Below are 26,117 nucleotides of genomic sequence, written 5' to 3' on the forward strand. Positions count from 1 at the left end.
ACATGGTTATTTTCCCTTATTAGGAATAAGAGTTTGTAACGATCATGGGAAAAAACATTCGGAGATTAAAAAAAATTCTACTTACCAATGGATTGTTCCCTTGGAAAGCAGGTTTATATAAACACCATTTTACCCAAATTTTATTAGCATCACTCAAACAGTAGTGATTATGCAGTAAATACAAAACTCTTGCTTTTAATTCTAATGATTATTAAAAACTTAGAAAAGACAAGCATAAAAACGTTTAATTTCCAAACATTTTTGGAAAACTCCAACTGAATTTGGACCTTTCCCAATAAGCTGGTGTCTTGACAGGCACCTCTAGTACTTTAACTCTAGAAGATGTCACCAGTACTATAAGCAATGGTGTCTACTTGTTATCATTTCTATCAGCTCTGCTGACATTCGGAAAAGATGTAAAGATTTGTGATGTCTGGGATAATCTGATTCACTAGAGGCAGGTTTTACGTTAAATACAGGAATACTCTGCCCAGTAGGTTTCATGTCTAGGCACCTGGTTTATGTGCTCACCAAACAGAAGCAGAAAAACAACTCTCAGAAAACTTAACACCCTTTAGTATTGAAACTATTTTCTGGATGTTGTACAGAAACAAGTAAGAGAAGACAAAAAAAGAAGAAATGGGAAGATTGGAATTTTAACTCTTTCCCTCTATCTATACTTACTGAAAGGTTTTTAACTCATGGCTGCCCCAGGCAGGATCACAACAAACAGAGGGATAACACTGTCTGTATAAAAGTATTTGCCTGTTTGCATGACCTGTTTCATATTCTTTTAAAATAATGATACCAACCAGATGTCCCACAATGATGATAAATTTAATTTATTTCCAATTTCTCAAACTCTTCTACAGATTCAGGCAGCACAGTCACAGCCATTAGCTCACTGAGCTGGATGCATCATTGAAGGAACGGAATTGATCAGGCAGATAGATTGCAGTGCATGGCTAAGAGTCTCCTAAGGAGGGAGATGGCAGAAATCCAGACATCAAATAGATGATGAAATGGCCATTTCCATTAAGGTAACATCACATCACAGATATTAATTAGGAGGCACTATAATAAAGTTAAGTGGATGTGGGGGAAAATGCTGAGTTAAAAGTCACCCCATATGTCCTTAGCCTGAGGTAATTACAGATCTGAAGGTGAGTCATGGATCTGCAATTTTCCATTCATTTTACAATAGCTGCAGGAACGTTTAGAGATTACGTAAAAGGAGATTAGAATCCTTTTTTAGACTGGGGACAAATTATCTTTAAAAAAAGAAAATATTCTTATGTTTTCCTTTTAACATTCCTGTTTTATTCCCAAGGAAAATGACATCCTTTATTTACATTAACATTAATGGAGGATGACAATGTACTGACTACTTTCTTCTTCTTCTTCTTTTTTTCTTTTTTTTGAGACGGAGTCTCACTCTGTCACTCAGGCTGGAGTGCAGTGGCACAATCCCGGCTCACTGCAACCTCTGCCTCCCACGTTCAAAAGATTCTCCCACCTCAGCCTCCTGAGTAGCTGGGACTACGGGCACACACCACCATGCCTGGCTAATTTTTTGTATTTTTAGTAGAGACGGGGTTTCACCGTGTTAGCCAGGATGGTCTCAATCTCCTGACCTTGTGATGCCCCCTGCCTCGGCCTCCCAAAGTGCTGGGATTACAGGGGTGAGCCACCTCGCCCAGCCCAGTTCTTACTACTTTCTAGAGAAATTAAGCAAATGAAACAAGTTAGCTTTAAGTTTAAATGCATTTTACCAAGTTTTTTATTTCAAGAATGTAAATTCATCTTAAAAACTGATGGGATATTTTGTTCTCAGTGTTCAATCCAAATCTACCTTAACAGCTAGAAAAAAAATTTTTTTTTTTTTGAGACAGTCTCGCTCTTTTGCCCAGGCTGGAGCACAGTGGTGCGATCTCGGCTCACTGCAAGCTCCGCCTCCTGGGTTCACGCCATTCTCCTGCCTCAGCCTCCCAAGTAGCTGGGACTACAGGCACCTGCCACCAGGCCCAGCTAATTTTTTTTGTATTTTTAGTAGAGACGGGGTTTCACCACGTTAGCCAGGATGGTCTCAATCTCCTGACCTCATGATCCGCCTGCCTCAGCCTCCCAAAGTGCTGGGATTACAGGCGTGAGCCACTGCACCCAGCCGGAATAACAATCTTTTAAAGTATTATTTGATGTACGTAAATGATGAAGACAGCCATATTCCAAACCTGCAGAGCTTCCCTACAATAGTATGAGACCAATAGCCAAAGTGCTGGTTGCTCAACAATAGATTTATGCCAGTTTTGTTTTGTTCTGTAATTCCTTGCAATCTTATCTCCCCTAGCACCTTGCCCAATTATATACTTCCCACGTGCATCCATGATAACTAACAAATGCAGACAGATGGCCAAAATGTGAGTTGAGGAAGTATTGAGTACAAAAGGAGTTTATCTTTCCATTTCAGTATAATTTGGATCATAATCTCAGAATTCTGGATGCAGTACTCCAAGTCACTAACTTCAAATGGCTGACTGAGGCTCTGTCCAGGAAAAAAATTCCTTTGCGGAAGTTCCACTCTTAATTTCCTACATAAACTCAGACAATTTACAATTTTTTATTTTTTGCCTTACTTCACCAAAAAAGCAGAATCACAGGGATAAAAATTTACATAGGATGTCTAAATGATGTAGAATAACTCATTGAAAGCTCCTTTATCCACGGGTGCTTACAAAAGATAAAAAGATATCAGTAAAAAATGGTGCAGTAAAAACCTCTGAAAACTCTCTCCTCCATGAAAGCAATGTGAACACTGTGATGAGCACTGTGAGAATCAACTGAAAAGTAGCCAAAGGCTTGCAGCAATCCAGGGAGTGCTTATTCAAGAAAAACCAGCTGAATCTTGGTAAAAACAATAAACTTTGCAGTGTTTTATTTGCCTTATTCCCATCCCACTCTCCCAAGCTCCATCTCGGCCTTAAAAACTAACCTTCCTGAATCACAGTGAAAATCAGAAGCCATCAGAGGGGGCAAAAGAAAGCTGAAGCTCCTTCAAAGCCCAATTCTCAGAGAACTGTCATTATTTGACCTGTCTGGTAGTCCCCTGGAGGGCCCCGCTCAGAAGGCTGTCTTTACAGGACTTGGAGCTTGGCCAGTAGGAAAAGCATAATTCTTTTGAGGGTTTGATGAAAACAATTACAGGGATTGTTTAACACTGAAACTTCTTGAGGTGGTGGCAAACAGCTGGGGCAAACAATAGGCTAACCAAAAGCTTCAAAGGAAAAGTTGAAGAATGAGAATGTCCACAAAGGGCTTTGAAAAGTTCTAATATATTAAAACAAGAAGGAAGCTAGAGGGCTCATGCATGCCCATGGACATATGAATGCTCAGGAAAAACTAGAGAAAGCCCTCAGCTCTCTCCTCTGCCTGACCTTGACAGGAAGTGAAGGCTAAGGCAGAGGCATCAACTGCTTAGTGCAGTGTTGAAGGTAGGCTGCACCTGCACATACAGCCCTTCCACAAAGACTATTAGACTTTGTTGAGACTTATTAGTTTCAGGCATCTAAGGAAATCTGTTCAAGCATTAGCTGACTACTAATCTAACGAGCAGGGACTTCACTGGCCACACACAGAAAGAACACAGACATCACAAAATTAGTTTAGAAAAGTCATTGAAAAAACAGCAAGAAGGATGAACTGTGATGAAAAGAGAAAATCTGATTTCCAGGGTCACATTACATTATTTTAAATGTCCAGTTTTAAATGAAAATTAGAAGACATGGAAAGAAATGAGAAAGTATGGCCCATACTCAAAAAAAAAGCAGTCAGTAGTAACTGCCCCTGAGGAGCCCAGATGTTGGACTTAGTAGACAAAGAATTTACATCAGCTATTTAAAATATACTGAAACAACTAAAGAAAACTATGTCTAAAAAACTAAAGTATAAGAGTGATGCCTCTCAAATAGAGAATAGTAATAAAGGGATAGAAATTATAAAAAATAAACAGAAATTTGTAATTGAAAAGTACAATAACTGAAATAAAAAATTCACCAGTGAGATTGAAAGCAGTTTAGAGCAAGCAGAAAAAACAACTAGTGAACTTGAAGACAGGTCAATTGAGACTGAGCCTCAGGAACAAGAAGAATAAAGAATGAAGAAAAATAAACAGAGCTTCTGAGACCCGTGGAACATCAAGTGAATCAACAAACACGTAATTTGGGAGTCCCAGAAGATGAGGAAAGGGGAAGAACAAACATTTGAAGAAATAATGGCCCAACATTTACCAAATATAACAAACATTAGAGAGGTTCAAAAAACTTCAAGTAGGATAAAGTCAAAGAGATCTGCATGTAGACACACCATATTCAAACCATTGAAAGTCAAAGAGAATCTTAAAAGCAAAACATAAGAAAATATACTCTTCTGAAGGTTGTCTACAAATCTATCTGAGGCACAGTGTGGCTTCAAGATTAGACTTTGGAGTCGGTTTTGTCATGTATGTCTTTGGAGGTAATGCGGTTGGGTACACATTTTATATAACTCATGGGGATGGTTTTTCTCCTATTATAATTTTTGGGAATAACAATAAACTAAATTCTACAACCCAGGTGAGTGTTTAGACCCCTAAACTCATCTCCAAGCAGTAACAGATTCTAAATGGAAATAAAAAATCCACTTTTTCAGGAAAAAAAAATAGTACCAGCAACTCATGGTGCATTAACGGCACTTATGTGGGAATATTCTTTTACGTACTTGAATAAAAGACTCAACTTACATATGGTGCCTGATTAAGAGTTTCTTAAGAGATATGAGGTAATCATCATTTTTCTTGATAGCTTATTCAAAGAAAATACTGTTACATAGTGATCTCAGTCTGAAGAAACAAAAAAAAATTAAATCTCTATAACAGACCTAAAGCATACAAGTGACTAAATTTCCCCCCTCCTCCTCCCATATTAGCGTAAAGAAATCAAGAAGAACAAGAAGAAACACCAAGATAATCAGACTTTTTTTTTTTTGAGATGGAGTCTTGCTCTGTCGCCCAGGCTGCAGTACAGTGGCGTGATCTCAGCTCACTGCAACCTCTGCCTCCCGGGTTCAAGTGATTATCCTGCCTCAGCCTCCTGAGTAGCTGGGATTACAGGCACCCGCCACCGTGCCTGGCTAATTTTTGTATTTTTAGTAGAGACAGGGTTTCGTCATGTTGGCCAGGCTGGTCTTGAACTCCTGACCTCAGGCCATCTGTCTGCCTTGGCCTCCCAAAGTGCTAGGATTACAGGCATGAACTATCGTGCCTGGCCATGATAACTGAACTTTTTCTTTTAGGATTCAAAATAGGGTAAACAAAAGGTTACTGATTTCTCTAAATACTGTTCCTGTGCTTCTTATATTTACACAATGTCTTCATACTAAAGTACAAGAAATCACTTGAAAATTATTTTTAATAGAAACAAATCACTCTCAAATGGAAGAATTACAACAGAATACATACTAGAGGCATATCACTATGTTCTTCTTAAGAGCATTATTATGTCATAAAATTTCAAACTGCCAAGTGTGGTGGCTCACGCCTGTAATCCCAGCACTTTGGGAGGCCGAGGCGGGCGGATCACCTGAGGTCAGGAGTTTGAGACCAGCCAGACCAATATGGAGAAACCCTGTCTCTACTAAAAATACAAAATTAGCCGGGTGTGGTGACGCATGCCTGTAATCCCAGCTACTCGGGAGGCTGAGGCAGGAGAATCGCTTGAACCTGGGAGGCGGAGGTTTCGGTGAGCCGAGATTGCACCATTGCACTCCAGCCTGGGCAACAACAGCAAAACTCTGTCTCAAAAAAAAAAAAAAATTCAAACTGTGGGGTAACTGAATAGCTTTTAATCCCTGTTCCTCAGATAAAGATGCCATGAAAGAAAGAAAAGGTAAAAATAAGATGTCTTACTTAAGATTAGGAAAATAAGGCTGTAATAATTTCAAAAACTAAGTATAAATTAATGGATAAAAATATTGGGACTGATGCCCATGGAAGAGAAAAGCTATACTGGGTAGTCTCTAGTCTTCATGACAGATATTCACAGATGGGGAAGACTACCCCATTTTCCAGGCTTCCCAAAACTAACCTGTGATAATTAGACATTCATTGTGATCCAGCACCTCAGTGAAGAGCCGTGAAATAATCAACTCAGGATTGATTAAAAAGCGGATTTCTTCTTGCACAAGTCCTGCACTGGTTACACCACCTCCAACAAAACGATTTGCAAAATCCACCTGTTGGGGAAATGTGGCATATTAAATAATGGTCAAAAATACCTACACATATGATCAAGAAGCACATAGTCTCTAAGCTCTCATCTTTTCCTCTCCCATGAAAATCAATCCCCAAATAAGTAATCTTCCCAGGAAGGGCAGATTTTGGTTGCTTAAGCTCTTTCCACCTCACTGCAGTTAACATCTCTGCACATTTTTCTGGATCCCAGAACCAGAGAAGCAATCTGGAAAATGGAGCTTTTAGGCAAAATATTATGTATCATACAGACTCTTGTTTATAAACCTATTTGTGTCTCATGGGCCACAAATCAAGGGAGGTCTTTATCTGGGAAGGTTTCAAAGTCATTCTCCCCCATTCACTACTCAACTTCCCTTTATGTATTTCACGTGACTTTAATATAATTAAACTTTTCTTATGTAATATGGTAACCAAACACTTGCCCTAAAGAACTGAAAAGTTTAGTAATCAACTTTTTGGGTAACCTTTTCCAACTTTATTGTAAGAATAAAGAGATCGAATTTTTGTCCTTCTAAATTCAACCCCAAACCCCAAACTACATGAACGTTACAAACTACTTTTTAAAAATATAACCAAAGAAAAAAGGAAGAAAGAAAACCCAGTATAGCAACAAAGATTCAATTAAAGTAATATTTCCAGTTAGGTTGGGAACTCTTAAGCTTTATGTGGAGTAGTATGATGGGATCCCCAAATGCCTGCTAATAAAGAAGAATTACACAATCCTCCAGAGAAAGCAAACTCAACTTGCTGGCATTATTTCCGTTTGTCCAGTGTGTTCAGCACTATGCCAGCCTCATGAAGCAGTATGTAAGAAATAGCAACCATCTTTTCCTTAGTGAGACTATCTGAGGAGTTAGATCACACACACACACACACACACACACACACACACACAACTTGTGTATATACATAGTCATACACACAAGTAAAACAGGATTTACTAAATACCATGAGGCTTATATTCTTTCAAACTATTTTAAAATATACGATTTCTTAAAACTTCAGTGTTCTCTAAAGCAACTGATACTAAATGACAATCTGAAGCCTATTTTACAAAATAGTAAAACAATAGTATGAATTGTTTGATATGTAAAAATATATGTCAAAAGACAGAAATTAATAGAAGGCGAAGCAGTCTTCTTTTACCACAGAAGAACTTAGAAAATACTAAAACATACCACTGAGGAGTTCTTCAATTGAGCTACCAGACAGAATCATATATTTGGATTTGTGTTCTGGAGTACTAAAACCAATGCTAAAAAACCAGAGTAACTCTTTAGCTTAAATAGGAAAATAATTTTGGTGAAACCAGTCTGTTGATTAGAATTAGCTACCTACTACATATGAGGTCTATGGGCACTAGGTGATTCATGGCTTAAACTGTCCAATTCAACAAATATTTACTGAGTATTGTGCTGGGAATCACTGGATACAAAGATGAATAAGATATGTATGGTTCCTGGCCTCACGGCATTTGCAATTTAGATGGCAGTCAGAATGAGCATAAGCAGAATGAGAAGATGATTATTGAAGAGCTTGTTACTATGTATTTGATACTTTCTAATAATACAATTAACTAAAATTGGAGCAAGGGAGGAAGATAGGAAAGCTTTACAAGGGGATGTGGCAGCTGACATGCAGGCTGAGGGCATAGCTGCACAAGGACACAGGGCAAAAAAAAAAACAAATGTAAATCACTGTATGAGGGGAATGGTAAACAGATTCATTGTGCTTGCCTGCAGTGTAGAGTAGGTGGAGGCTTACAGTTGGTGATGAGGTGGTCTGAGGTCTAGGGAATTTTTACTCAATTTCCCTCTGAAGGTTCTGGGAAAGATTCAAGTAACACCTGGACCTATGTTTTAGGAAGATAATTCAGGCTGGAGTTTAAAGAATAAATGGAAAACTGTAAAACTAAAAGTAAAAAGGCTGGTTAGGTGAGTACTAAATAGTTTATACAAGCACTACTAGGGCCTCAAACAGGAAAGTGGTAAAGTAAAGGAAAGAGAAGAAACTCGGTAAAGAAATAAAATGGACTGTACTTGAGAACTAAGAGACTGGCTGAGTGCCTAAAAGTATAATGATATTGTGACTACAAATGAGAAATAGACGAGGTTTAAGATTGGCCTAACTTAATTTTTACTGGAATAAGGTACATAACAAAAATAAAAAGATAAGCTCTATCCAACTTATGTACTACTTGATAATGATGATGAAATACATTCAATGTGTATGTTATTGTTTACTCTTTGAATAAAAGGCCCACATTTTTAACTTGAAAGGTGTGCACAGAAATAAAGACACTAAACTCAGTATGCCTCTAAATGCCAGAGTCTTTTAGAAAACCAAAGTTTTACTACTTAAAAAAGTTCTTAACAATAAAGACCCTCTACAACAGTTGAGAAACCTGTTCCAGTACATGAAAACAAGAATGTGAATGCATCCTTATTTTTAGCCAGTTATTTTCCAAGTCACTTTAAAGCTACTCATTCAGATTACTCAGCTTCTGAATTATAACTTGATGAAAAGACAGGAATGATAAAGCTCCTCAGAGAGGTTTTGTTGTTGTTGCCATTCAGCATAATGTAATTTATATGCTACACAAGGAGCTCTGTAGCATTGCAATACAATATTCCCCGATCTCCTGCGGAGACATGGCATGGGTAGGGAGAACAATTAATAGCAAGAAGCCCTTACGGTATTCTCTAATCTACCGAGGTCTCACATTTCATCTATAATATATTCCAAGGAAGCGGGGAGGATCTCAACCTTAATTGTTGTTAAATAATTCCTTGTTGAATTGTATTGTAATGAAAGGTCAGCATTCCTGTGGTGCTAACTGGCAGTAACTTTGTTTAGTTCATGTGTATTAAGAATCTCTCAGTTTATCCAAGACTTTAAAGATGGAAAGAACTTCATCAAGAGGGGAATGTGGGGGAAAAAGTGATACTAATTTGAACCAATGTTTAAGCATATTTTAAGATTATTTTTTAAACAGAAAAAAGGTATAGGAGTAAATGCAAATTTAAATATGTTTTGTTTTTGTTTATAAGCTCAAATAACCACTGGGAGAAGGTGATTTAGAATAAAACATAGTTTGTCTCTTTGAAGATTTTAATTACAAATATGTCCAAATAAAAGGCCATTTAAAAAAGAATCTCAGTTTCATTTAAATAATAACTAGACGTAAATTTTATAGTAAGCATTAAGTTATTCAAACAAATCAGTCCATTTTCAGGCAACTGCTTTCTTTAGATTCTGAACCAATATAAGCACCAAATAAGAATCTAAGAAGAAAAATAAACTATTATCAGTATAAATGAGATGGTATACAAGCTTCTTTCAAAGAAAACTCAGTTTACAATGCTCTTATAAATGGGATAAGAACACAAAACACTAACATTATTAGTGAATTTTAAAGAAGCATTATAAATCAAAAGATTAGGTTAGATATTACTATATTTTAAACACGGGGCTTTTGTTAACCCCCTTCTCCAAAAATACTTTTTAAAGGTAAAGGCGGTAACAGATTATTAACAAAGATTGAGAAGTGGACCAGAATTACCTGCTTTTAACAGGGAAAAGACATAGCAAACAGCTAGCTCACGTGCGTGAAACTGTTACATATGAGAGAGAGGCCTTTCTTATCAATCAGTTTTAGATGTCTGCCCCCTCAACCTAAACAAAGCTGTTGGTGGCAGAAAAACATCTCCATCTGGTCATCAACTGGGGCAGAGCAAGAAGAGCCTTTAAGGAAAAAGAATAAAAATGCCTGGTGACAGTCTGTCAAGACTATACCCTGGGAACTTCCTCCACTGTCAACCTACTATCAATGTCTGAACCAAGAGGCTGATGCTGTCCAGATCTTGGGATTTTCTGTCAAAGGCTTTTTAGAGAAGCATATATAAGAAACAGAGAGTATACACTGGCAAATAACAACATTACCAAGTCTGTCAAAGTGATCTGTTTGGTGTTTTTCTTCATTCTGCTATCATGCTTCTTTGCATTAAATCAGTTTAGGAGACATATAAACAGCTTTTCAAATTTCTTTTGCTGTCAGAAGCTTGACAAGAAAAAGTCCTAACCATACACAGACACTACTAAGATTCACCTACCTGTAGCATGCCTCGGCCATTTTCTTCTATGGTACCTTCGTAAGTGACATGCAATCGTGTCAAGGGTTTTTCACATCTACAATATAAAAAGACATTCCCTTATTTATTATTTTAATGACAAGTTGTTCACTGTGGACAAAAGTGAAAATATAGGTAACTATTCAAAAACCGAAACCACCCCAAATCTCGAAAGTCAGAAACAGATGCCTACTGTTAACATTCTTGGTATTGATCCTCCTTTATTCAAACATGTAAATATACATATTTAAATTAAAATTGGATAACATAGTTTGAAACCTGATTTTCCTCTAAATAATATGAAAGTTTTTCTTCTTTAAAACAGTTGAAAAACATTACAAAATATTAAAAAAATTAAGATCTATGAAATTTTGTTATGGCTAGAGTTGGCAATCTGAGGAAAAATGTAGAAAAAATTTGGCAATAAATCATATATGATTCTCTTCTGGCTTCCATTTTCTATTTTCACTGTTTCATAACCGTGTGTGTGTGTGTGTGTGTGTCTTGATGAAAATACATGCCACAGAAATTCTGAACAATGGTATTTTTCTATTAATAAGGTTAACAGATAAACTTAGTACCTATAATTTAGAAGGCATAATTATTTTCTTTCCCTTTCAACCATGGCCACTGAGGTATTTACTTGACTTATGTTATATTAACAACAAATTCCATTGTATTAAAAGTATTTGTTAACATTATTTGCCTTATTAGATATTTTTCCCCTGATCACTTACTGAATAAAAAATATAAATGAATGAAACAGAGGAGATCCAAAGTTCTAACTCACATAAGAGTGCCCATAATCTTTTTTGGGAGGGAGGAGATGATTATATTTTTAGAAAATAGTCTAGGAGGTTAGCTGGAAAAGTACTGAGAATTGTTTGATTCCTTCCTGGTTTCAATGAGTTTAAATACATTTCTGGCAAAACTCCAGCCCAACAGGCTGATAGCTTTAACTCAGAAGGTAATTCTGCACAGGTTCTGTCTAAGAGCCTTATTTGTATTAACTCATTTAATCCTCTCAACAACCCTATTAGTATCACCTTTTATAGACGGGGAAACAAAGCACAGAACATCTAAGTAAGCTAACCAAGACTAGTGAAATAAAGCAGCAGAGATGTGAAACTAGGTAGACTCACTCAAGCTCTGAATCAGTATGCTACGCTTTTAGAAAAATTACTTTCCCGGTCTCCTGTAGAAAACAGTATCGTAAGTTTGATATATTTTTTTAATTTCCTTTTTTTGGTCCTACTTTCCTAGCCATTTTACTCAGAGGAAGACCCCTGTAAGCATACTACTAAAAAGATAAAGAAGCATAATCTAAAAATCTCTGGGCTGTCAGTGAGGACTTCAGAATGGGAATTCCATCTGTTGTCAACTATTCTCCATGACTGAAGCTAGAAACTTTATAGTATAGCTCTTAATAAAATCACGAAATTGCTAGAAACTTTTTCTTGGTTTTGTTTTGTTTTGAAGCATTTTCTAACTTCCCAGTAGGTCATCCTCTACACCCCTGCCCCAGGAGTCAGAGACGTAGATGATTCTGGCTCTCTGTGATTAAGCCTGGCTAAAGTATTTGCTGATAATCAAAGGGTTAACTATAACATGCCAGAAACATGGAATTCAGGAAAGCCTCTAAGTTCCTGGACCCATTTAGCCCCTTACGCTTGGGAACACCAACAATCCTTATCTTTTCTTCATTCTCCCTCTTTAAGTGAATGCATGTTTCTGGTTCTGTGGAGTCTGGGAGACTGGTTTTAATTATATTCTCCAACTCACTTATAAAGCAACTAAAACAAAAAAGAGATCAATGAAATAAAAATAAGTCAAATTCTGCCTATCAAAATTAAGGGGACAATCTTCGTCTCACTTAGAGGCAAAGTTACCGTGTCTCATTGACACAGCAGCCTTGCCAGTCTCTGCATTTCGACCTGTCCCTTCTCTCCCACATGGTGGTATACAAATGAGTGTTCTTTCACATTAGTGCCAAATGAATATCAGATGCAAAGTAGAGATCCTGGATGACTTAAAAATAAGCCCTCAGATTGATCTATAAAATCTACACCAAAGTAACAGGAACAAAACATATGCATTCCTATTAGAGATTAATAGAAGAGTGAAGAAAAACAATCCTCTGCACCATAGAGATGACACAGCAGAATGGTACTTTTAACTCCAGGCACTATATTTTAAGAGGGCCCAATGAATGGGAGTATGTTAAGAGCAGAGATAAAGGGTTTAGAATCCATATTACATGTGAAATAGAAGAAACGAATCAGTTTAGTATGAACTTGTATGCACTGTTAGAGAGGGAAGTAGGTTAAGAAGCCATTAAGATACATGAAGGAGGGTCAAATGTTAAAGAAAACTAGAAATTCAGATTTATTTATGTAGCTCCAGAAGGAAGAACCAGGAATGGTGGAGAATGAATGTAGAAAACATTTTTAGTGAATGAAAGCATGAGATGATAACACAAGCAGCCACCAATGGAACAAACATATGAAACAGCGGATCTGCCATCACTGAAGTTATCCAGTCTTCTGTCTGTTGCAGGTATTACAGAGCTGATCAAGAGTTTTAGTAGGCGGCTGGGGTTCCTTTCAGATCTAACATGCCATGATGCCAAAATGCTGTACATGTTCTCATCTTTTTCTGGCTCATTTTTTTTCTCTCTTCAGGTCGTTTAACCTTTTATCTACTTCCCTCTATTAATAATCATCTAAACCATGCACTCAGTCTTCTGAAGTAAATTTCTTTATCTTTCGCTTCACAAATAAACATCTTTGATGGATGAAAACACCGCAGGAAAGCCACTTAAGCAGATATGACTTCTCAAGTTAACTTTTTTTTTAAGTGATTTCCATTCATCACTAATTCCAAACAAAACAATTACAAACTATCATAAAATTATTAGAAAATGAAAATGGGAGGCATTGGTTAAATATGTATTTAGTATGCTTCATCATGTCCTCAAACATATTTAAAAAGTTAATCTACACTTCTTTAAGTGTCCTGGGGGACTTGCTTTAGATTAAGAAATATGTTAACTATTTCAGGACCCTTCTTTAAGTATATTGGGAGACTTGCTTTAGATTAAGAAATATGTTAACTATTTCAGGACACTAAGGACTTTACAAATCTGAATTAGCTCATATTGGCTGCTATCTCCTCAATATTTTCTGATAAATAAGAAACAAACAGTAAATAGCAACTTCCACAAAATCTACCAGTAGTACACAAGGGCAGCCAAACTTCAAAATTCTTGCCACTCGACGAACTCTAGATGGTTACTGTTTACTAAAATGTAAATGATAAAAAGACTTTTCTCAATCTTGTCCTCCAGAAAGAAAAGCCATAAAGTTCAAACACTAACCAAAAAAAAAGGGTAAGGAGAAACATTTAAATATTGGTGTTCCTTTTATTAGTGTCTTCACATACAACACTTCTCAATTTTAAACAGGACTTTGTTTCAGAAGACAAAACCAAGACAAAATGGTAGAAATCAAAGGGTTATAGACTTTGATTTAAAAGGCATAACCTTTTCAAACATGAGAGCTATCAATGGATCATTTATGAGAAGAAATTCCCTGGCACTAGGATAAATAGAGGTTGGAAAACCATCTTTCTAGGTGCTATAAAATAGAATCCTCTCATGGTGCAAGAGTCCTTCTATTTCTAGGGGGTCTAGGGTTATTTTTATTATTGTTGTTACCTTTCCCATTCTGGAAAATCTTCAAGACTCTGTCTTGTAAATGTCACCAACCCAGTAGGTTCTACAGAAGCAATAAAAGAAAAACATACCCAAAATAAGTTTCAATTTTGAAAAGATTATACACACACACACACACACACACACACACACACACACACACAGTCGGTAAAAGAATAGGTCTAACATTGGCTATAAAACTAACCAGGAAATACAAAGCCTAGCATTGGAAAATAACAGAATATTGATTGAAAATAATATCCTTACAGTAGAAACTCCTTCTATAAAATAATAAGACTTCACTAAACGAAACTATACAAATAACAGCACAACAGTAGGATTTGAGTGCTGGTATTTTTGGTAAAGTTTTTGAAGCTGAATACACTTTTTTTTTTTTAAAAAAGCATTGAAAAAAAGGATGTATAACTGGTACAGCTAATGCAACAAAGACAAAATTGAATTCAAATTTGTAGACTCCTTTACAAAGAAAGGACTTAACCCTACATTCAAAGACTGGAGAATAAATACACATTTATGTACTATATGGTAAAGTGAAATGCCACAGATTTAAAAAGGAAATCATTTGCACATCCTCTGGAGTTAGTATAGCTAAGTCTCAGGCTTAAATAGTGGGCAATCACTCTACTTGTTAGTAGCAGTCGTAGCCAGAGGAGAAATTACTGGTTCTAAGAGTTTACAGAACAAAGATGACATATTTTTCAAGGAGCAATAAATTTGGGAGGATCTAAATGAAGTACTATTAATGTAGTCAATAATTTTAGAGGATGAGATCCTTTTCTAGTCAGATTTATTTATTTATTTTTTAAAGCTAGTAGCAAAAGAAACAAATAAATCAGCTGGCCAGAAGTAATTTGTCTGATTCAAATCAAAGAACAAACTAAAAAGGCCATGCCATTTCTGTTTTCTTGAATACAAAAAAGCTCTTAAGGAAAGAGAGAGATGTCAGGAACTATTAGTGATGACAGTGTATAACCCAGTGAAAGCCTGGCCATCATTTCATTCCTGTGCACAATTCCACATTTCCTTGTTCTCAGTCAAAAGCAGGAACCACTCAAAAACCATATGGAGCAGTTGCAGTAGAAAACACATTTTTTTGTTAAGATGGGTCTTACGTCTTTTAGATACCTAACTTTAAGATAAATGGATAACATATTTAAAACTCACAAGTAAGTGGTCAAACAACTCAAACACTAGTGAAGCAATTCCATGAATATAATAGAAAACATCTCTCTTGTCATTCGGTAACTTAGCAGAGAAGTAAGAACATCAAATGTCCTTAATATATACTAAGAGATGCTAAAAGAAATTCATAAACACTGCTGGCAAAGCAAGAAAAGGCAGAAGAACATGGTTTCTTAGATTAACAAAAATGCCTTGAGAGCACGTCTGTTAGCGTTTTTTCGTAACAAGGCAACTTTCATCTCAGAATAGGATACTTTGATTAATCAAATACTTCCCATCATAAAATCACAATATATACTACATACAGGTCATAAATTTTCAAAAACCTGATCTATAAGACACTTTATCTAAAACTATATAGAAAGTAATTTAATTCAGAAGGCTTTTTAAAATACTTCAGTCTCAAGATCTTCATCAGATATAAAATACACATGTTTAACAACACTGAAAAGTTGGTCCTGATGGAATTCTAGTTTATCAATTCTAAAAGGCATGTTTTTTCACATGTTACATTTCCGAAACTGGAATACATCTTTTATAATGGAGGTATCTTACCATAGGTCTAGACTAGAGGTGAATTTTCCCAGAGAAGATGTGCATCTGCTTCTGCTGTCGTCTGGGAACACTATCAGCCTGATACCATCTGAATTAATCCTTTGTGGCAGGCCTTTGTGGACCACACTGGTGGTAAGGCTGCACACTCAAAGCTTAGGGCTTGTGGTTCAAATTCTCAGAGGAATGTTGTTTTCCTTTCTCTATTTAGTGTCAAGGTTGAGACTTGCACGTTTCTTTATGGTCCCTTTCCTGGAAGGTCAAGTTAATTTCTCATTTATCCTTAGGTGTACCAGCCTTGTGGGTCATGTCTCCTACTAAACTCCCTGTCCTGAGTGTTTTTCCTTCTTAGAGGTATATAATATAATAGCATTTTTAAAAAGTAATCTATGACATCTCAGATTCGATGAAATATGGTACCTTAAATAAGCTTCTGAAGTCTATTGAGTAGGCTCCAGAACTTCTACACAACCACTCATTATACTGCAACCTCTTTTATTCTCTTTAGTATTTCCTCTTTAAACCGTTAGCTTTACACACTGAAGACCAAGAGCAATGTTGTACTGTATTTCTACAAAGAACTTAATTAACATGTACAGTGAAAAAGTCAGAAAATAAAATGTCTAGTTATAATTTATTTCTTCAAATTCCCAATATTTATAATGGCATATACATTTCCAGCTGAAAAAACAAACTTTAAGCTTTTTCCTCAAAGTATCTGAAATCCTAAAATTTAGAAAGCCAAGTTAGTTTTTAGAGAAGACATACATGATTTGACTCCCAGGACAAAAAAGTAAACTCTGTACTACTTAGTTATAATAATTCTACTTAAAACGGCAACTCAAAGTACTGTAAAAACAAAACAAAAAAAACCAATAGTAATAATTCTAATTAGACCTAGAATAGCCAAAAAAAAGCAGTCATTTATTTATTTTTTTAGACAGAGTCTTGCTCTGTCGCCCAGGCTAGAGTGCAGTGGCACAATCTCAGCTCACTGCAACCTCCACCTCCTGGGTTCAAGTGATTCTTGTGCCTCAACCTCCCGAGTAGCTGGGATTACACTCTCCCGCCACCGCGCCTGGCTAATTTTTGTATTTTTTAGTAGAAATGGGGTTTCACCATCTTGGCCACGCTGGTCTGGAACTCCTGACCTCGTGATCCACCCACCTTGGCCTCCCAAAGTGCTGGGATTACAGGCGTGAGCCACCGTGCCTGGCCTTACGTAGTCATCTTTTTAACAAGTCATTACGAATTCTAATTTGATTTTGTGTCTCATAGGTCCAAATGATTCTGCATTTTAATATTTCATTCAGTACACGGCACAAAACTGAAATTCAATAAGCTATGAGGTAAATAATTCCATATCAGAGAAGCATGTAATTTTCCCTTAAATATCAAAATCCTGATAATTGATTTCATTCTAAAAATTTAACAATGTCCAATAGCAATACATTCAAGGGGGAAGATGCAAAGTACACTGTAATGCAAGAGTAAAAGAAGGATATGAGGAAAATGACCTTAAAATGATTCAAAGACATATTTTAAGACAATCCTATGACCCAGAACTGAAAAAAAGCCATTTCACTTGACCAGGTTGACCTTACCTACTTAGCACAAAGAAACTTTTGAGGTGTTCTGGTTTACATCCACTTGTAGGAAAGGCTACCCATTGATAATAGCTTACATTTATTAAGCATGTATCTTCTTGTTTAATATCTATAACTACCCTGTAAGGTAATGGCCATTATTATATTATTTCATAGGTGATAAAACTGAAGCTTAGAGGTGTCAAGAAACTTGACCATGGTCATTCAGCTTCTGAGATAAGAGTGGCAATACCAATCTATTATCAGCTGGTCATTACCAGTATTTGTTGGACATTTACTATTACTGTCTTAGCTGCTATCAGGTTTTGGGGAAGCAAGAATGTTAAGGTTCAACAGAGGAAGATGGAGATACAAAACTCAGTACAAAACAGTTTTATAAGAACTCCACAAAGGGCTTAGGGGGGCACAAAAGAGAGGAATGGGTACAAAAGCAACGCGTTAGTTGACTTATGCAAATAAACTAGTGAATACTTCTTTAAATAAAGAGCATCCAAAATTTATTTCCTGGTCAATATACTTTCTCTGGTTTTTATTCATGAAAATCTTTTGATGTATATTACAGATTTCAGAGAATATGGGTCCGATTTCAGAGTATGTAAACCCCACCCCCTACATTTAGCACACGTTTATGCTTATACACAACATAAGCATAAAATCTAGGTTATATTGTCACATCATTACTAGTGTTTCAATGTGGTTGGGACAGGAAGGTTTACGTTAAACACAAAATGTTCCTCACATGTCACTTGACTTGAACTGTTCCCATCAGCAAGAAAAATTACAGTAAGAATGAAAGGAATTTACTTTTCTCTGTGACTCTTCTAAAGTAGCAGAAGAGCGTTTTAAGTTTCTCCGGTTTCCTTGATGAACGTCCCTCAAACAATCTAAAAGAGATAAAAAATAAAAGAGAATGGAAGATAAGTTAAAATGCCTTAATGATTCACAAAACTACATCCATATTGCTACCAAGTAATAAAAAGAAATAATTCTTCCAGAAGACAATTCTGTAATGATAAGAACTGGAAAATTGGTTTAGATTCAAATGGCATCTGGAAAGAACTGAAACCAACTAGAACCAGACTTCTTCAAAGCTGCTCAAATCAGACATCATTTACTACCAACCACATTTCTCCAACCTATCTTCCACCAGAGAAGGCACCATCCAGCCCTCCCAGTCAACTGGGGTCAGTCAGTCAGTGCACAGCTACTTTCTCAATGGCTAACAACATTTATAATTCATAATGTTACTACGTAGTTTGATAAGTAACAAAAACGGTATCAAAAAAAATCCTTATCTGAGTGTTTGTGAGGAAATGAGAGTGGAGGGGAATGGGGGTAGGGACACAGGCAGGTATAACAAGATATCAGGGCTCAACAATCCTTGTTAATTAAACAACTAGATTCTTTTATGGACTGAATGTTTGTGCCCTCTCAAAATTTATATGTTGAATCCTTAATCCCTAATATAGCTAAATTTGGAGATAGGGCCTGTGAGCAGGTAGTAACAGTTAAATGAGGTCATAGGGGTGGGACTCTAATCTGATAGAACTGGTGTCATTTTAAAAAGCAAGGTGAGACTACAGTACTCTTCTTCTGCCATGTGAGGACAAGATGCCAGCCAACCTATAAGCCAGGAAGAAAGCCCTCATCAGGAACCAAAGCAGCAGCACCCTGATCTGCAGCTTCTAGCCTCCAGAACCATGAGAAAATAAATTTCTGTTGTTTAAGCCACCCAGTTCTATGGTATTTTATTATGGCAGCCCAAGCTGACTAATAGAGATCCTTTGCATGGTAACCACAACAGTGCCTACCCTGTGTCATCTAGTTTTCAGCAACCCGGACTTGGATTACTTAATTCCGTTTTCTTTGAAATGATGTGGCATTGTTATTGGTAACATACAATTCAGTTTATTCTGAGGAAAGAAAAGCAGGGCTTTAAAAGCATTATGACCTGAGTAAGTAGCTCACTAAAAGATTTCTAACACAAAAGCATGCTTTTGAGCATAAGATCTAGCTTTCCAAAGGCATTTAAAAATTATAGAGACTCAGTGGCTATGAATGATGAGGTACTCTTCATCTGCCTCTAGTCATGTGCTCTGACTTTAAAACCAGAGACCCTTCAAGTAAAGTCCATGTTAATAAGTGCTGAAATGGGTAATTATTTTTCATGATTACAACAGCAAGCTTATGTAACTATGCTGAGAGGGAAAAGTTAATTCCATGAGAAAATCCTATTGAGCGACTGAAATAAATTAGGAAAAGGAAAGGAAATGCACATTTCAAATGGTTCCGTTTTCAATGATCTGAAATCTGTATTCAGGGTCAATTTCTGGAAAAACAATTTATATGAATATTTATTTCCTAAAAAGAATACTAATGTATGCTAGTATTTTAACCAAATCTAAAATCAGATCTCTTTTTAAAAATAGTTTAAGACAGCCTGTGTGATAATTTTTATTTAAAGAACCTATCTTTCTAAAATATTTAATACACATACTCTTATAATCCAGTTGCCAGCTGAAAGAAAGGCTCTTTGAGGGTGCAGGTTTCAGCATGGCTTCTTCTAGAATAGAGTTTATTTAAGTCAAAATGAAGAAGCCACATGGCAGTTTAATTAAACATCCTATATCAATAAATATGATTTACTAAATGAATACCTAAGGCTCCTGCAAAATCTCTTTCTAGGCTCACTATGTACTAGAGGAAAGCAATATGAATACAAAAGTAGCCACCACCTTTTCCTAGAGATGAATTGATGTACTATACAATTCAATTAAAGGATAAAAGTTCTTCTTCAATAGAACTATTGCATAGTGAGGAGAAAATGGCTGTTGCTCTTAAGAAATAATTCTCTAAAACATAGGAAAAGTGTCCCTAGCTTCCATATGCGGTCATCTGCATAAAATCACATAAAAGGTCACATACTTCACAACCATGATGACAAATTATTAACTTTAGGAGCCTCGTGAGACTGCAGATTTATTATCCTGGCGAGACAGACTTTCCTGGAAGATTTTATGGCTGTTATTATCACCCACTACAAATGAACACCACTGTTTATTTTGCAGGTACAAATCTTAAAGGTACAAATCAAGCAGAATCTCAATGTACTCTGTTTATTCACTGCTCCAATCCTAACTTCAAATCACTGTGTAACCAAATACACTTTCCCATCTTCCTGATAGAGCAGGGGGAAGTGGGGGAAGTGTCGTGGTGGGTGTTGGGGGTAAGAAGTGGAGATAAAGTCAGAGGAGATGAAGCAGGTTTAAAATCCTTGTGACAATTCTCAGACTTGACTGTTGTGAAATTTTAAAGTTGTATGCACAGCCACTCAAATAAAATGAATTATCCTGATATGGAAGCAAGTAAAAATAACATAAATAGACAGGCAAACAGCATGAATGAAAGTCATCCCAGGAGTGATATACAATCTGAGGGACAGCTTTTGGGAATGAGGAGGAAAACAAAAGGACTGAGGCTGGAGCCCAAGAAACGGGTGAAGGGGGAGAAGAAAGATGGGGCAGGGAAGATAGAGAGAAGAGAAAGGCTGATAGAAATGGGGTTAGAGAAAGAGCATGAGAGACAGACACACAGAGAGAAAGACATACACAAACAGGCTCAGAGAAAGTGAGACCTTCTCATAATCATTAAGCATCATTCCCCCGCCCCCACTTTTTTTGTAAACTTCCCAACACCTTTCTTTTTTAATTTAGATTTTTCAAGTCCTGGGTATGTATATTTGAAGGCATATTTTAAGTCAGCAGTGTGCACACAAACCAGGCCACAATAACTCCTCTACATGTAGGGAGGACATTTGGGCATTTAATTGAAAGATAATTACAGATTATTAAAGAAATCAAACACAAAAAGCCAGTCAGGAAATCTTACTTTGTTCTAAACAAAACTGTTGGTATTTTCAAAGACAGACATCAGTCAAAGGTCAGACACTTATTAGCTGGTGTTTTTCTTTGCATACTTATAAGGAGAAACAGAGTTGAATAAAATCTTTCCCTGAATGGAATACTGATAACATTACTGGAATTTTATTCTAGGTATATCCATCCCCACCCCCACCATGACCCACTATGCCATTTCAAGTTAAGTAATAATCCCATTAGTATACAGTAAATCAAACCCAAAGCACTACAACCTCCATTTTAAAATACGAGCAAGTGATAATCCGGAACCCAGCCAGAAAGTCATTCCTGGCTCTTCTGTGAGGCACTCTGCCATATGGCCCCAGCAGCATTTTCAATCCAGGGAAGAGGCAGATGTAAAAACCTCCTGGGCTGACCACTGCTGAGACCCACAATTTATCTCTGACCATCTAGTTTCCATGCAAACTCAGAAGCATCAATGCTAATCACATTGGAAGCCTTTATATGAATGTTTAGGACCTGAAAGGCAAGCAGGGAAAAAGGTCAGGGGTATTTACCATAACTAAGCAGGGCTTAAAGAACACAGCAATAAATAAAAAAGGGAAGACATATTCAATTTATTGACGTCAGCCTCCCACCACATACTCTTACCATTTTTCTTATTCAACTAGCTAGTCATACCTCTCTTTTGAGATTAAATACACTCACACACACACAACTCCCCACTGCTAGAAACTATAATCATAAGTAGAAATTATGCATAAAAGGAAATAACACAATAAAATGCTACATAATCAGCTTAACAAATGGCTCATCAGATTACGTACTGGATCTTTCAGAAGCCACATAAAAGTGGGGGGACTTTCAGTTGTTTGGCATTTCCGGAGCACTCAGAGCATTTTGCTCATGACAGGCTTTGAGATATAATAAAAGAACACTGAGTTTGAGTAGAAGACAGTGATCAAGTTCCAGTTGTGCTAACAATTCATTTATTCTCCCTGAACCTTATCAGTAGAGAGGCTTCCCTACCTAGAAAATTCCATAGACAGAATCAAAGCAAGCCATCAAAAGACAGTATCAATGGTGATGTACAGTTGTTGTTCCTATTATTTGCTAGCTTAGGCTCTTTAAAACACACACCATCTCACAGTGAAAGGCAAGTGCAGACATCCTGGCTGCTTAGGATTCTCTACAACATTGTGGAGACTAACACTAGGTTACCTGCCTTAATTCATTTTTCATGTTCTGGTATCCAAAAGAACATCCATCACCTAGGAAGACAAGAATATGCCTGATTTCAAATCTTCAACGGAACTACTTAAACTCTTATTTGGTGAGAATGCTATTTGCTGCAAGCTTAAATCCGTCATGGTCACTCTGGCTTACAAATGGCTTTAATTCATTTAATAGATCAATAATTATTTCTAAAAATAGTTCTAATTTTTGACTAGTCATGAGGTAAGAATTATTAATTCAGTTCATTCAAAGGGAGACTGTGTAGCAGAATGGTTAAGGGACACAGCTTCTCAAAGGAGACTACATCCTGCGTTTGAATCTCAAGTCTACTCGTTACTGTGTTAACTTGGTGAAATAACCTCCCCTCTCTAAACTTCCACCTCATTTTAAAAATGAGTGTAACAATTCCTAATCAATATTCTAATTCATATGGTTAATGTGACGAGTAAATGAATTTCAGATAATGCTGAGTAAGCTAAGGTACTTGTGCTAAAATAAGGCATTACATAATGCCCAGGCAAAAAAAATCAACATTCATTTACATAAAGCAGTTGCATTGTTCTAATTAATATTCCCTTCATTTAAAAAAATGGCCCAGCCTTGATTCCCATCAAGCCCAACATGCTGACTTTCAGCGCTAACCAGCTCAGTCTTCAGGATAAATGACCATGTACAATGAAAAAGACAAACCTGCCATCGCCAAGAAGCCCCAGACTTCCTCACTCAGAAGTTTGGCTGAAAAACAAAGGTCTTTTAAAATTAAAATATATAATAAAATTGGCCGGGTGCGGTGGCTGATGCCTGTAATCCCAGCACTTTGGGAGGCCAAGGCTGGTGGATCACGAGTTCAGGAGACTGAGGCCATCCTGGCTAACACAGTGAAATCCTGTCTCTAATAAAAACACAAAAAATTAGCCGGGCGTGGTGGTGGGTGCCTGTAGTCCCAGCTACTAGGGAGGCTGAGGCAGGAGAATGGTGTGAACCCGGGAGGTGGAGCTTGCAGTGAGCCGAGATGGCGCCACTGCACTCCAGCCTGGGCGACAGAGCGAGACTCTGTCCCAAAAAAAAAAAACAAAAAACAAAAAAGATATATATATGTAAATTCTGGTAATTGGTTACAGGAAATTGGAAGTCACCAAAGCCAAGCCTTCCCAAGACATCTTGACCTCTGCCTGTCAGCCATCCAGCAGCGATGGGTCTTTGCTCCCTACAGAACTCTGTAGATTCTATTTCTTGCATAAGAAATAAAATGCTATATGCTGAATGAGTAAAATAGGGTGAAGTAGACACAATGACAATGTGTCTATGGAGGAGTAATTGGAAAGAAGCTATCCACACTAGCTTTTTTGGAAAAGCCTCAAAAAATCTGTGAAATTCCACCCTCAAAATCAAATTACAAAAATTGTCCACTCTTATTAACTTTGTGTTCAGCTTGATTTCTGACAACTGACTTGTTCTTCCCTGAACTATTTTTTCTTCTGCACGTAAAAGTAATATATGGGCTGGGCGCAGTGGCTCACGCCTGTGAAACAGGTTTTTTATATAACTGCAATTGCAGATTCCAATGCTCTGTGTTTTCTCTCAATTCTACCCCAATTACTAACGAAATCAGAAGTAAAAGCTATGTTTGATTATATGTGGCTTAAAAATAAAACATCTCGTAATTCCTAAGACTAAGACATAATATGAAAAGTAAAAGACAAGAGACTGAGAACAAAGGGTCTAAATTATAGTCTTAGCACTCTGCCACTAACCAGCTCCATTACTCAAAACAAGTCACCTAATTCTCAAATATTTCATCTGTAAAATTTCTTTTCATTCATTCAAGAAGCATTTATTGAAGGCCTACAATGCATGAGACTTTGTGAAAATAACAAAGACAGTTAAGATCCCTGTCCCACTGAAATGATTAAATAAGCAATTATGAAGTAGTCTAGGTAGTACAGTAGGAAAAGTAGGGGACAGTAAAGGCACACATCTGGTTGTATAAACCTAAGGAGTACCTTGGATGCCTCTCTCTGCCCATCTACCAATCCTGTCCATCACCATCACTCTGGCTACCCCTTCAAATGTCTCCACACCTCTGTCCCCTCCCCTACACTATCCCAGCTACCATCCTCTTTCCCGGTGCATTGCAGTAGCCTCTCCAATTGGGTAAACTCATGTACTCTGGCCCCTCTCTGCTTGATTCCCACATTACAGCCAAAATAAACTTTTGAAAATGTAAATCTGAACACATGTGCTAGTCTCCCTCTACCCACATATCTAATCCTCCAATGACTTCCTGTTGTTTTCAGATGGCCTAGTGAGGCACAGCATGGTCCAGCCTCCAGCTACTTCTGTAGCCTCTACCGTCTCCATGCTCCTTCTCACTCTCTGTGCTGCAACCACACTGTCTTCTCTCAGTCTCTGGACATGTCAGGTCCTTCTTGCAACAGTGACTTTACACATACTCTTCCCCCTGCCTAGAATGCAACCACCTCTGCTTCTCCTTGGCAAAACTCTTATTCACCCTTTTGTACTTAATTCAAAGGTTGCGCTGGGCATGGTGACATGTACCTGTAGTCCTAGTTACTTTAGAGACTGAGGTGGGAGGATCTCTTGAGCCCAGGAATTTGAGACCAGCCTGGGCAACATAATGAGACCCAGTCTCAAAACAACAACAGCAAGAAAAGTTATTTCCTTGAGGAAAGTTTCCTTTATTAAATTATATCTTTCTTTAATAAAACGTCATGGTGCTGTGCACCTCTCCAGAGGTACACACAGGCTAGCATAGGAACCTAGAGTAGCAAAGCTATCCTAGCAGAATCTGAGACACCAGAAAAACTGATACGTGAACTGAGTATTGGAGGAGGAATAAAAGCCATGTGGAAAAGAGAAGGGCATCTGTGACGTGAGGTTTGAAAATGAGACAATACTACATTAACAGTAAGAACTCAGAAACTGGCTTCTCCTTTCTCTGTAACCTTATGGCACTTAATACACTGTGGGGAATATTGCAGTTGCTCATTGTACATTTGAACTAAACATTGACTAACTACCAGTATCTAAAAACAAACTTACCTACTGTACAAACTTGAAAAATAGATTAAAAATATGCCCCTTGCAACTAATATTTATGTAACTAAGGAGCATATTATATATAAAAAAAAAACTATCCTGTTTGCTAACACTAGGATTTTAAAGAAATTTTCTTAGATAACATTATTTTTCATTCTTTGCTGCCCCTTAGTGTTGATAGTAGAGGGTAATCATATATAATAACAAATTATCATCAATATTTTAATGTTTGAAGGTCATAAAAATATAACCCAAGAATTATGACAGTCCAAGAGCAGCTTATATTCAAGTCATCTGCTATACTTTCATCTGCTAAACACACAATAAATGCACTGAAATGTCTAGTTTTTAAGTTTAATTAAAAATTTACATTAGGAACTAACCAGCTGAATTCTAGAATTCTTCTCATCTTAAGAGAGTAAAACATTCTCCAATTTTAAAAGGCTAAAAAATATG

General features: G+C 36.9%; 1 protein-coding gene across 16 annotated transcripts in view; it reads right to left on the bottom strand.

Moving 5' to 3' along the window:
* PARG (poly(ADP-ribose) glycohydrolase) overlaps positions 1-26,117 on the bottom strand; it is a 129,717-nt gene that overhangs the window by 32,903 nt on the left and 70,697 nt on the right. For all 16 annotated transcript variants that reach the window (XR_010159733.1, XR_010159730.1, XR_008537386.2 and 13 more), the window contains 4 exon segments: positions 18,292-18,371; positions 14,129-14,189; positions 10,396-10,471; positions 6,117-6,264 (listed from right to left, as the gene is read on the bottom strand). Coding sequence is in view for 11 of the 16 variants with exons in the window: in XM_063817542.1 (XP_063673612.1) it covers positions 6,117-6,264; positions 10,396-10,471; positions 14,129-14,189; positions 18,292-18,371 (365 nt within the window). In the remaining 5 variants the exon portion in view is untranslated.

This window comes from Pan troglodytes, chromosome 8 (assembly GCF_028858775.2).
Source record: "Pan troglodytes isolate AG18354 chromosome 8, NHGRI_mPanTro3-v2.0_pri, whole genome shotgun sequence".
NCBI classification, from domain to species: Eukaryota; Metazoa; Chordata; class Mammalia; order Primates; family Hominidae; genus Pan; species Pan troglodytes.